This window comes from Myxocyprinus asiaticus, chromosome 3 (genome assembly GCF_019703515.2).
Source record: "Myxocyprinus asiaticus isolate MX2 ecotype Aquarium Trade chromosome 3, UBuf_Myxa_2, whole genome shotgun sequence".
NCBI lineage: Eukaryota > Metazoa > Chordata > Actinopteri > Cypriniformes > Catostomidae > Myxocyprinus > Myxocyprinus asiaticus.
This window is the reverse complement of record NC_059346.1, coordinates 30,681,882-30,695,455: the sequence shown is the minus strand read 5'-3', so window position 1 is coordinate 30,695,455 and position 13,574 is coordinate 30,681,882. Positions and strand designations below refer to the sequence as shown.

At 36.1% G+C, this 13,574-nt stretch overlaps 1 protein-coding gene and 1 non-coding gene across 7 annotated transcripts in view; one reads left to right on the top strand and one right to left on the bottom strand.

The window, feature by feature from the left end:
- Positions 1 to 5,342: 5,342 nt before the first annotated feature.
- On the bottom strand, positions 5,343 to 5,415 carry trnak-cuu (transfer RNA lysine (anticodon CUU)). Its single transcript has one exon. It is a non-coding gene; the product is annotated as a tRNA-Lys (tRNA).
- Positions 5,377 to 13,574, top strand: part of LOC127417302 (transportin-1) — a 31,142-nt gene continuing 22,944 nt past the window's right edge. For 2 of the 6 annotated variants that reach the window (XR_007893249.1, XM_051657266.1), the window contains exons 1-4: positions 5,389 to 5,887; positions 7,379 to 7,454; positions 9,112 to 9,261; positions 9,825 to 9,931. Coding sequence is in view for 2 of the 6 variants with exons in the window: in XM_051657266.1 (XP_051513226.1) it covers positions 5,783 to 5,887; positions 7,379 to 7,454; positions 9,112 to 9,261; positions 9,825 to 9,931 (438 nt within the window). In the remaining 4 variants the exon portion in view is untranslated. Of the gene's footprint in view, positions 5,888 to 7,378; positions 7,455 to 9,111; positions 9,262 to 9,824; positions 9,932 to 13,574 lie in introns of all 6 variants that reach the window. The other 4 variants (XR_007893254.1, XR_007893253.1, XR_007893250.1 and 1 more) reach the window with 4 other exon arrangements.

Below are 13,574 nucleotides of genomic sequence, written 5' to 3'. Positions count from 1 at the left end.
TCCTGTAGAAAAATCAAATCATCTTTATATTAAAGATAGACATATATAGATAGATTATATATCTCTATCTTATAAAGATAGAGATATATAAGATGAACACTTCTCGCAAAGGACCTCCCACACTATCAAAAGCCTTAATAAAAAGTCTATTTACTTTATCACTTTGGACTAAGATGGATGTAGTTAACAAAAATGTCAAAGAGGTCAGAGACCTGTAGAAAGGTGAATTAAAAAAAGGCCCATTTCTTGCACGGGACCTCCCACACTGTCTGAAACCTCAATATGAATATATTTACTGTGTCATTTTGGGGTAAAAGGTGTCCAAAGCCACCAAAATGCGCAGATATTGCTATTTTTCTCAAATTCTGAAACCTGTAGAAAAGTGAATTTAAATAAATAGAATAAATGAAGGCCCATTTCTTGCATGGGACCTCCCACACTGTCTGAACCATCAATATGAAGCATATTTACTGTCATTTTAGAGTGAAATGCATCCAAAGTCAGTAATGCACACAAATACATTGATTTTTCCTGAACTCAGAAACATGTAAAAAATATTAATTCAAATAAGTAGAAAAAAATGAAGGCCCATTTCTTGCAAGGAACCTCCCACACTATCTGAACCCTCAATATGAAGCATATTTTCTGTCATTTTGGAGTGAATTGTGTCCAAAGTCAACAAATCATGCTAATACATTGCGATTTTTCCTGAACTCAGAGACCAATAGAAAGATGAATTCAAATAAGTAGAAAAAATGAAGGCCCATTTCTTGCAAGGGACCTCCCACACTATCTAAACTCTCAATATGAAGCATATTTACTGTCATTTTGGAGTAAAATGCATCCAAATTCAATACAAGGCTCAAAGAAATCTGTATTTTTCTCAAATTTAGAGACCTGTAGAAAGGTGACTTCAAATTATATATAAAAAAAAATGAAGGCCCATTTCTTGCAAGGGACCTCCCACGCTGTCTGAACCCTCAATATGAAGCACATTTACTGTCATTTTGGAGTGAAATGCGTCCAAATTAAGCAAAACGTGCAAAGACATTGTGATTTTTCCTGAACTTAGAGACCTATAGAAAGGTGAATTCAAATAAGTAGGAAATATGAGTGCCCATTTCTTGCATATTTATGCAAGCATATGTACTGTATCAGTTTGCAGTATAATGCATCCAAAGTCGTGCAAAGACATTTCCATTTTTCGCATAGTGAAAGAACTGTAAAACGTTATGTTCAAATAAGCAGAAAAAAAATGAACAGTTCTTAATGTGGACCTTCCAGACTACATGTACCTTTCATACGAAGCTTTATTACTGTTTCAATTTGTAGAAATGTGCACATATATTTAGAGACTAATTCTAATAAGTAAAAAAAATATTGACCACTTTCCTTAGGGGACCTTCCAGACTATATCATGAGGCATATGTACTGTGTCAGTTTGGAGTAAAATGTGTCCAAAACCAAAAGAAGGCACAAATACATTGCCATTTCTCAAATTAAGTGACATGTAGAAAGTTGAATTCATTTGAATTCAGTAAGTAAATAAAATGCATGCCCATATCTTTTAAGGGTTCTCCCTCACTATCAGCACACTTCATATGAAAAAACAAAAAGGAAAATATGATAAAAGGGAAGAAGAACCTTTATGCCAGATGCACACTCATGTTCCCTGGTTGTCCACAGTATGAGAGAAAGTTAAGGTTGGTAACAAGCCAAGCTATGTCTGTACATCCTGAGCAGTTCTCTGTAAAATTCTAATCTTTTGTACGATACTTTAGGATAGCCATGCAGATTATGCTCAGACTGACCAGGAGCATTTTACCATGGCAGTGTTCATTAAGGTGTAGGAAGAACAACAAGAACCACCTGCTGACATAGGCATTGTAATCTACGGAGTGAAGGTTTGTAATAAACTGATTTCTGTGTCTTCTCTTGTGCCCTGCTTCTTCACTCTTAAAAATAAAGGTGCCAGGAAGAACCAAAAAGGGTATTTTGCTGTGATGAATGAATGAATGAATGAACGTTACATTTATATAGCGCTTTTCTTACACTACACTCAAAGCACTTTACACAGTGAACAGGGGATTCTCCTCAACCACCACCAGTGTGCAGCATCCACCTGGATGATGCGACGGCAGCCATAGTGCACCAGTACGCTCACCACACACCATCTGTTGGTGGAGAGGAGAGAGTGGAGTGATATAGCCAATTAATGGATGCGGATTATTAGGAAGCCATGATTGATAAGGGCCAATGCCAGAAGAACCTTTTTTGGTTCCTCAAGTGATGCCAGAATAACATTTTTTGGTTCCTCAAAGAACCTTTGAGTGATGGATTGTTTAAAGAACACATTACTGAAAGGTTCTTAGAGAAACCAGAAAAGTTCTTAATCCATGGCATCACAGCAAAACACCCTATGGTTCTTCTTGGCACCTTTATTTTTAAGAGTGTTGGTTTGATATATGTACTCAACCTGGCTTATCCAAGACCTCATAGACTGCCATTGAATTGTTCTACAAACTACTCTTGCGGCTTGAAATGCATAAGATGTCTGAGCTTGCTGTAAGAATGATTTTATATACAAATGTGTGCAGTTGTTTGTTTCTATGTAAGTATGGGTTTAGTTGGATATAAAAGCGTAGTTATATTGTTTTCTGTGAGAATTTTTCTTAGCATTGTTCAAGTTGCTACAGAACATGAACATTTGTTATTCAAAGTTAGTTTTTTGACGAAAAGACAAATATTGTATACACAGTGAATGATACATATAGACCAGTTATTATGTGTGGACCTAAACTTAGTGAATGTTTTCTGTAAGAAGCAAACTAAATTGTTAATACAAATCATTGTTTTTAAAATGTCATATCTGAATCTTATGTTTTAACCTAACATAAGTTTCACATTAATGAAGTAATTTCATTATATTTTACAGACTTAAAAGTACATTTAGTGGAAAATAATGCATTCAATCTAGCCATGTTAATAAGGTTGACATTTTCAGGTTTATGCAGGTAAAGTAAATCATTCATTTGGAAAAAGTAAATTTAAGTTGATTTGAAGAAAAAATTAAGTTAGACTGATGCAAAATATTTGAATGAACCATTTTTTTGTGTGTTACCAATTAAAGTAATTTAATTAAGTTCAGCCAACTGTTCACCTATATTTAGTAGAACATAAGTTTTATTATTCTTATTTGGGGTCAAACACCAAAGGTGTGCAGAATCACATTGTTTCAGTTTGCTTTCCACTACTACGGTGGACATTTTACAATCTTAAATGTCATATTTCTTTTCATATGCCATGGGATATGGATGTTTTTTTTTCCACATACCCTTTATTGCCAGTGTGTCAAGGCCCCATGACTTTAGTATTTAAGCTTGTGTGTGTGTTCCTGTGTGGGGGGCATAAGTGCATTTGTATGTACTGTATATATGTTTTTTCCCCTTATTGTACTTTAGACTTTGATATTACTTATTAAAATCATTATTTGAACATGGAAGTCAAACTTTTTTAATTTTCAATTGTCAATAATTTCACTAGAAAATGTGTGAAAAGAAAATGTATTACATAAATAATAGAAAAAAGCACTTCAGATGGTTTTGCTAGGGTGTATTTTTACACAATACAAATGTAAAACTGCATCTTTGATAAACACATATAATTTAGATGTATTAGGTTCCTTGGACCTTCAGAGATGTTAATCAACTCCATAATTTCACTGAAAATAAAAAACTGTCCCTTGGAAGAAATGGGCCTTCATTTTTTCTACTTATTAGAATTCACCTTTCTAAAGGTCTCTAAATTTTAGAAAAATACGGATGTCTTTGAGCCTTATATTGACTTTGGATACATTTTTCTCCAAATTACCACAGTAAATGTGCTTCATATTGAGAGTTTAGATAGTGTGGGAGGTCCCTTGCCAGAAATGGGCCTTCATTTTTCTGCCTTTTTTAAATTCACTTTTCTATAGGTCTCTGACCTCTTTGACGTTTTTGTTGACTACATCCATCTTAGTCCAAAGTGATAAAGTAAACAGGCTTTTTATTAAGGCTTTTGATAGTGTGGGAGGTTCTTTGCGAGAAGCGTTCATCCTATCTATCTATCTATCTATCTATCTATCTATCTATCTATCTGTGTGTGTGTGTGTGTGTGTGTGTGTGTGTGTAAAAAAAAGATTCGCTATCCTATCCAGTGAACAGCAGTCAGAAAGCACGTCTCTAGTTCTCCCGCAAATTACCGTAATGATCGCAATAGGCGCACAACAAGATTTTAATCGCGGCTGGCTTGACCGGAATGAGACGGAGGCTCCTTATTTTCGCCGTGAGGACTTCATTCAAGACAGTTTTCTTAAATCCATCAAGATAAATAAAATTGTTGGATATAAAACAGGTTTGAACCGTTGCCACAGTTGCTGACAGGGCTACTCATTGCCAGTATATCGATCCATTTGTATGTATAACCATGAAACCCTGCAGTTCAGAGATTAGAAAATGAAATGATGGATGTAACCACATATTCAGGACTGGCGGGGAACAATGTAATAATTTAATAATCAACCACGGAAGAAACCCCATATCAGTAGACCACTACTATGAGGGCCGTAACCACCAATGTCTATGGTGGTTATGGCCCTGCTGTCAGTACTTGGATTTTGTTACTCATTAGATAAATACATGGATCTGTACATGGAATACGAACGAAATGGAAACTCCTGTTTAAGAACTGAAGATGTTTCTTTGGCATTAGACACGTAGCTGATGAAAGCTATTTCAAAAAGTGGTGGGGACAAAATCGGCAAAGTGGTAAGGACATGTCCCACCCATAACCTACGCCTAAGAGAATGACAAAGAATTGGTGCTTAACCAAAAATATTTCTACAAAGTTTAAACTTTCAGGAATGAATTGTTGGTTGAAATTAGGTCATTTTTCAATGGGAAGTAAAAAAGGAGGAGGGGGTTACTATAGATTCTCCTCCCTGCCCAGTAGGTGGCGACATGCATGAAGAATGAAAAAAGACTTAGAAAAGGACTTAAATATTGATCTGTTTCTCACCCACTTATCATATGACTTCTGAAGACATGGATTTAACCACTGGAGTCTTATGGATTACTTTTATGCAGCCTTTATGTGCTTTTGGAGCTTCAACATTTTGGTCACCATTCACTTGCATTGTGAGGACCTACAGAGCTGAGATATTCTTCTAAAAATCTTTGTTTGTGTTCAGCAAAAGAAAGTAATACACATATTGGAAGGAATGAGTGCAAGTAAATGACGAGAGAATTTTCATTATTGGATGAAATATTCCTTTCAGTATACCATAACTAAGACAATAAAGTAACCGCCCAACGTGGGGCTCGAACCCACGACCCTGAGATTAAGAGTCTCATGCTCTACCGACTGAGCTAGCCGGGCTGGAATACTTTGTTTGCGGAGTCATTACTTGGAATTCGTTTTCTATCAAGACTTGTTTCCTTTTTAACAGGCGCTAAGACCCAGGCGGTGCCGCACAGAGCTTATCGCTGTGCGATGATCTGGACCAGACCGAGTCCATGTATGTGAGCTAGCCTAGCGTTACCAGCAACCAAACGCTCGAGAAACACGTTCATTTTCAGGCGAGTCCATCCAATGTCAACTTTCGCAGAGGCTGCTTCCACTTCTTCCGCTCGATTGCAGTCGGTTTGTAAGTTGAAGGTCAAGGTGGAGGCCGTTATTTGATGCGAAAGGGTGTAGATCTGTGTCTGTGCCTACCGAGAGAGAGAGACTCTTACTAACACACAAGATGGAGTGCCAATGGAAACCCGACGAGCAGGGACTTCAGCAGATCTTACAGCTTCTCAAGGAATCACAGTCCCCTGACACATCCACGCAACGAACCGTCCAACAAGTATCCTTTAGTTCACGAAACACGCGGTGTTAAAGGACGTTAACGTCGGGAATGGCGGAGTTTCAGGAGGAGTTGGCCTGTGATCAGCTCATACGCTAGCTGTATTTGAGATTTGTAATGCACACCAGTGATAAGGGACTGTGTTTTTATGGGGTTTGTCTATATTTGACTTGTAGATTAATATGCTGACTGTGTAGTGTCAGTACGTGTACCACTGTCATTGGAGAGTCGACTTTTGATTTAGAAGATTTAGATCAGATTACGGGTCCAACTGCTGTGTGTTGACTCCCTACAACACAGATGAGCTTGAACATCTTTTCTGAGATTAGTTGTAAACAACCATATGATCTAATGAGATGTCTCTCAAACCAATGAGCTTCCTACCTGGATTGAAGTGTTTGGGCATCATAGGCGTGTTTGGAACATGAAAACGAGCATTGCACATGAATGCTGTCTAGGTAGGCAGCTCACTAGGTTTTGAGACACAGCCTCTTTAAGTGTGCGAGTATTGTTGTCACGATGTTTCTGTCATAATCGGATGCATTTCAGACAAAGGCATTTGAAATGAGCGATGCCACTATGATATCACTAGGATGTTTAATCCATTGTTTCATTTGTTATTTTTGTATATCTGTTGAATTTGGTCATAAATATAGGTTCAAGTAATGTTCCGGGTTCGTTACAAGTTAAGCTCAGTCGACATTTGTTGCATAATTTTGATTACCACAAAAAATAATTTTAACTCGTCGTCATTAACTCGTAGTTTATATAAAAAATAAAAAAATAAAAATATAAAAAATCGCGGTTACAGTAAGTCACTTACAATGGAAGTGAATGGGTCCACAATACGTGAACATTAAACGTGTTAAGATTATTTTAGTATAATAAAATTAGGGATTTACGGGCGTTACGGCGTTTACCAGATTACAAAGGTGTACCAATTATGTCGTCAGGGCAACGTTGTAAAATTACATTGATAAGGTTAGTAAGAAATTTCATCACGCTTAAATCATGTTTACACACATAATGTTTACGACTTGTGACTTTACTTTTGAAACTATGTGTATTTTAATGTTTATTTACTGGCCCCATTCACCTAGATTATTATTATTATTATTTATTTTTTTTTTTATAAACAAGGGATGAGTCGAAATTATTATTTTTATATTAACATTATGCCACAAATGCTGTTGAGTGATCTTAACTTGTATTAAACCCTTAATGTCCACCTCAACTAGCCTACTTATGTTTTTGTGGTTTAGTTAAAACAAATGGATTGTTTTGTTTTTTTGGCCCCAGTGTCATGTATCTTCAATCCCATATAAACAGTCAGCTTTCGTACTTTATGGATGTTAAATAATATGCACACATAATTTGCATGGTACCATCATCCATGTACTGTAAGGAGATATTCATTCATACACATTACCCTTTCTGTTTGCATCATATTCTGTCTCTGTGGTATGTATGACTACTTAATGTGTGCCACAGAAACTTGAGCAGCTCAATCAATACCCAGACTTCAACAACTACTTGATATTTGTGCTCACAAAGCTGGAGACAGAAGGTAAGCTGTGACTGTTATGTTGTATTTGATTTGTAGTTTTATGGTCTGGTGACGTATTCACGAAAGGTTTGAAGAAGAAAATTCTTCTTAATGACTATTTTATTCTTAATTTCAAACTTACAGTGAATTTTATTTATTTTATTTTTTTTTACATTTATGCATTTGGCAGATGCTTTTCCCCAAAGCAACGTACAGTACATTTAACGTAAACTATTGATTTTAAATGATGCTGCATCCAAGCCGCTAGGTGTCTCTGTAAGTCCAAGATGACACAAAGACAAAAGTTACTGAGTGCAACTTTAAGAATTTTTTTTGTGATTCCGGCCCCTGTTTTTTTTTTTGGACAATAGGGATGCTTAAGCTGAAAGACTAGCATCTTGAGAAATATACTAGATCACTTCAATTTTAAAGGCCATGATTTCCACATTGTGGAAAACACGGACGGAATCGCAGTATCCAGTCATAAAAACGGAATTAACTATAATACGTGGAATGTCACGGAATTTGACATATTTGGGATGAAATTAATGTATAAATGCACAATTAATCAAATTAAAATCGTGATATGTCCTAACGTGATGATTAAACCACAAAAGGCTGAGGTTTATGGTAGATGAGCTGCATCCTTTAACAGTAAGTGAATGTGAGAAGCCACTGCTTATTGAGTAAATGTGTCATAAACATCACGTGTGTATTAATGACAAAAAGCAGATCACTTAATTGACCGTGAAGCACGTAGCACAAGCAGACTATATTTTTATATAATTAAATCATAGCCTTTTGTGGTTTAATCAGCACATTAGCCCATTTATAGACGCTCTTCATTTAATAAAAAATAATGCAATGATATGTTGAAAAGTAATTGTTCTGTTTGATTTGATTACAATTGAATTAATATGATTTAATTTGAATAGAGAGTTTTTTATTTTAAATATTTTATTTAACTTTAAAACCTGGAATTCAGAGAAAATAAAACAGAAAACATGGAATTTGGGGAAAAAATACAATGGAATTTGGAAAAAAATTAAACTGATTTCATAGGGCCCTAACCATGCATGTACCCTCACAAGAGACAATGTGTGTACGATAACCTCAGAGAATGGAACACATTTGTTTGTGCATGGACACATCTTGTAATGAGAGGCTGCAGGAAATTGCTTGCTGTTGGTCTGCAGCGTGGTTATTAGTTGCTGTTTATGATGTCTGCCATGGCAGTTTGAAGGAAGTGTAATATATTAAGAGATAATCTTATTTTACAGTTACTGGAAAGAATGGATCTGATAAGAGGAAATGGAGTTAAATCAGGCAGACAATAGTGGCAGCTCTTATCTCAGGCAGTGTTTAGTCTCACTAGTGACTTTTGAAGCCAGTCCCTTCAGAGCTTAGCTGGAATGACCTTTTGAATCTGTCTTTTGTCAAGCCTCAAGTCACAGAACATGTTTAGAAATGGCACTGGTTCATCTACCAAGACTTCTTCCTCTCTTTCCTTTAATTAGTCTGAGGTCCATATGAAATAAAACAGAAGGTCCTTTATTAAGCATCCACAGGACCAGTTGTTGTTTGTTTCCTTTAATGCAGGTGTGATCTGTTCCCAGGACCCTATTTTCAACACTGTCTGAAATCAGTGCTTGTCATCCTGTCTCTCCCTTTCTCATAGATGAGCCCACTCGATCTCTCAGTGGTCTCATTCTGAAGAACAACGTTAAGGCCCATTACCAGAACTTCCCTAATGGTGTCTCGGACTTCATCAAAAATGAGTGTCTGCAAAACATTGGAGACTCCTCACCGCTCATTAGAGCCACAGTGGGTGAGTATGGACTGGCAGTTCATTTAGATTCTGGCTCTGAGCCACAGTTCTCTAGCATTACGGTAATACACCATGATGTAAACTATATTATGCTTCTAGGGTCTGTGTATGGTTTTGTGTTGTTTTGAATCAAGATTATTTATTGATTGCATGCCTGTAACATATGCGTAGTTGTAGTTGCATCAGTACTGGTGTTGTCTGGATTAGCTGTTTTTTTTTAATTGTGATTAGACTGTGATAAGGTCTGCAGTGCTATGTTTCTATGGTTACCCAGCCAGCATCTTACAGAACACAGCATAAATTGTATCATTCCTCCTAATTTGTATTTTATATTTTTCATATACTGGGTAAAATGTATTTTATGTTTGACAGTCATACATTTTCATCTAACTGGTATCATTTCTCAATTTTGTGTGCTGTGATGTTCCGATATGTGTTACAAAGTTGACTGAAACTGATTTTCAGTGTCGACAGTAGCTTGCGACAGTTGGTTATGTAAACTGTGGTACAGGCCAAGCTAAATGGTCAATTTTATGACAGTATACTTCATTTCTGTTCCTCAGGTATTCTGATCACAACTATAGCCTCTAAAGGGGAGTTACAGAACTGGCCAGAGCTTCTGCCTGAACTCTGTTTACTGCTGGACTCAGAGGACTATAACACTTGTGAAGTAAGACACGAACACACACACGCAATATTGTTTTTCTGCTCTTTAGTAATTATTTACATTGAGGTCATATCATAAAACTAAAGTCAGAATTAGATTGTTTTATAAGATCATATTGATCATGGATGGAGAAAATCCTAGACTTGGAGGAATATTCCGGGTTCAATATAAGTTAAACTCAATCGACAACACATGTGGTATAATGTTGATTACCACAAAAGGTAATTTCAACTCATCCTTCCTTCTCTTTAAAAATAGCAAAAACTGAGGTTACAGTGAGGCACTTACAATAGAAGTGAATGGAGCCAATTTTTGGAGGATTTAAAGACAGAAATGTGAAGCCATTAGTTTTATAAAAGCACTTGTATGAATTCTCCTGTTAAAACTCATGTATTTTCTGAGCTGTAAAGTTGTTTAAATTGTCAATTTTACAGTCATTTTAGGGTTTGTTGACATTATATCGTCATGGCAACAAAGTTGTACAATTGGATATAACTTTATACAGAAAAGGTTAGTAAGTGATTTTATCATACTAAAATCATGTTTACACTAGGGGTGGGCGATATGATCAAAATCTTAAATCACGATAGTAAATGAGTAATTTTATATCACGATAATGACATATATCACGATAAAGTAAAAGTTTTCTGGAAAATCAATAAAAATTGGTTTATATATATAAAATAACCATATTGTAAGTGAATTAAATACTTTATAAATTAAAGCTACTTCCTATTTATTTTGAACAAGACAATGTCAAAGTAAATAAATAAATAAATAAAAATCAACTGGTTTTCAAAAATCAACCTTACTAAAATGTTAAATATAACAGTCAAATTTTTGTTTCAAAAATTGTTGACCAGTATTATTATTATTATAAACTTTGCTCAAGAAACATAAGATTTTCTCAAAGCAATGCAACAAAAATAAACACTTCTTGAAGAAAATAAATATCAAATAAATTTCACTTCTTGCAAAATAAATAAATAAATGACTGAATTAATACGGAGTTCATCTTTTGGCTTTCATAATATTTTTTTACGTACTTCATTTTGAGGTGTAAAACAGATTGCTTGTATTACGAGTGATTATCATCGTGCGAACCACAGATGTTGCACCTGTTTTAAAAACAAGCTCCTCTTCATTTTCTTGACCTGTTTGGGAGTTGTCCCATTCTGTGGAGATTTCATTCTCCATTTGGGGTTTTCCTGAGTGACCCTGCTCGGAGCCCTCCTGTCTCTGGAGCACAAATATCACAAAGCCTGCTGAATCCTCGCACACTTCAGAGCTCCAGAGACAGCGTGAAACATTCGCGTGTCAGATGAGAAGAAAATTTAGCACTTTTAAAGCGCCAAACGTGTGGTGAAGGTCATTCAATTTGCTTGGGCGGCTGCAGAAAAATGTTCAATGCTGGAAAAACCCTGTCCATGTTTCTAGAATTCTCTCAGTCTCACACGAAGCCCTGCTCACTGAGAAATAAGCCCATATACATCGAACATCGATTGACACTTTATATCGATGCCACAAAAAATATATCCTCATATCGCTCAGCCCTAGTCAACACACATATTGTTTACGTCTTGTGGCTATACTTTTGAAACAGTGAGTATTTTAACATTTACAGATTTGCCCCATTTACTTCTATTGTAAGTGACTCACTGTAATCCAGATTTTTGCTTTTTTAAGAAAAGGAGGGACGAGTCGAAAGAGATTTTTGTGGTAATCAACATTATTTAAAAAATGCTATCGATTGAGCTTAACTTGTATTGAACCCGGAATATTCCTTTAAAAATGCAATGGAGAGAAAAGAGACAATTTTGCTGCATCAATGAACCATTACAGTTTTTGCTATTATTTATTTGTGTAATGTTTGTGTTTTCAGAAAGGCTTGCAATTGGTATATTAAACATACACATTATTCAGTGTCTAGTCATATGGGTAATGGCAACAAGTCCTTAAATTATCCATTCATTTTTAGTGTTATGCAGTTCCAGGACCAGTAAATGAAAAGTGCATATATGCCACTGTGCACGTTTACATGTACACCAATATGCTGATTACCGAAAATCTATTTATTCAAACAATCTGACAAAGCCATAAAACTGCCTGTACATGGGATTTGAAATCATAGGGATATTCTCTGCATTTGATGTCAAAACGTAATTTTGTAAACACTTGTGCACATTGGATAAGCCGATAAGAACGCAGATGAAAAGGTGTTTACATGCAACATGAAATCGGTGTAATGGGCAAAAATCTACCTGTGTTGATCAGTTTATACTTAAACTGTTTATGACCTTACCCCGATAAAGGAATAGCCATTTAACGCATTTATATGTCCATACATGTCAGCTTATTAAGCATAATCGGTGTAAGGTCGTGCATGTTAACATGATCATTATGTGTCTAAGCTAAAGTTGATTGGGATGTCTTAAAACTGAAAACATACTGCTAATAAGTAGTAAGAAATACTGACCATTTTTAAATACACCTATTTGGACACATAAGCATTCGTTTTGAGATATTTTTTTTTTTTGCTGATTCATGCATGTAAATGAACCTGCTTGAGCTGTAAGTATCTGGGCTCAAGGCTAAGAAGGTAAAGGCTTGGCATTAGATCAGTATGACCTGTACTAGATTACCTTATCTGAGCACACATACTATCTCTGCTTTGAAGAATCCATGATACTCATTGTGTCTAAAGTTTGCGTATTTGAGGTTTGACCTGTAATTAGAGCAGTACGTAAACTCAAGTGCTGCTGGGCTTGTTTGGGAGCAGCTTTTATGTCCTGCGACTTCCAAGGCAGTGTTTGTGTTAGGGTTGAGCAAACATACAAGGCCATTAGCCCAGTTGATCACCTGAGATGCTACTTTTATTTACTTGCATGCTGTAATGGTAGTTTCACACAAAGAGCAAAGAGCCACTGAACTCACAGCACACACAGTACAATGCCCTGCTCTGTGTGACTATGAGACTCTTGCTGAGCAGGCTTGTTACCACAGATTGAGGTCAGTTATTTTCTACTGTGGAGATCAGATGTGATCACAACTGATCACAGACACCCTTACATGCTGTGCACACTTTCAGTCTTTTCTTTCCTTCTACTATGTGTACATGTGTCCACTTGTGCTATGCACTGTATTTTTATTAAAGGAAATGTTTATATATATTTTAAAGCTAAAGTGTGTAATTTCTCTGCCATTAGTGGCAGCAGATGGTATTGCAGAAATAATGACTGTTATCAAACAGGTTGAATCTCAGACCATCTGCCCATAATGATTGGCAAATCCTCACACAGCATGCAGTCTGAGTATTTAGAATATGCATCTATAAATAGTAGTGTGTATGCCCCTGCAAAACATTCAGTTACATCAAAGCAAGCTGTCATACTGTAGCCAGCTACTTGAGTAACTCACACATGCACATCAACTTACACTGGCATGCTGAGTAAGAGAATTGCAAGCCTGCCCATGTGCTATGAATAACATAAATAGTAGGCAACCTATAGCCTTGTGTGTATGTGTGTAACAGGGAAAAAGCGTCCATCCAAAACTATGCTCCTCTGGTTAGATAGTAACATGTGGCTCCTCATTTTTCTATATGAAGTCTAAAGCAGTCGTGAGACTTCAGACGTCTCCAGAATGT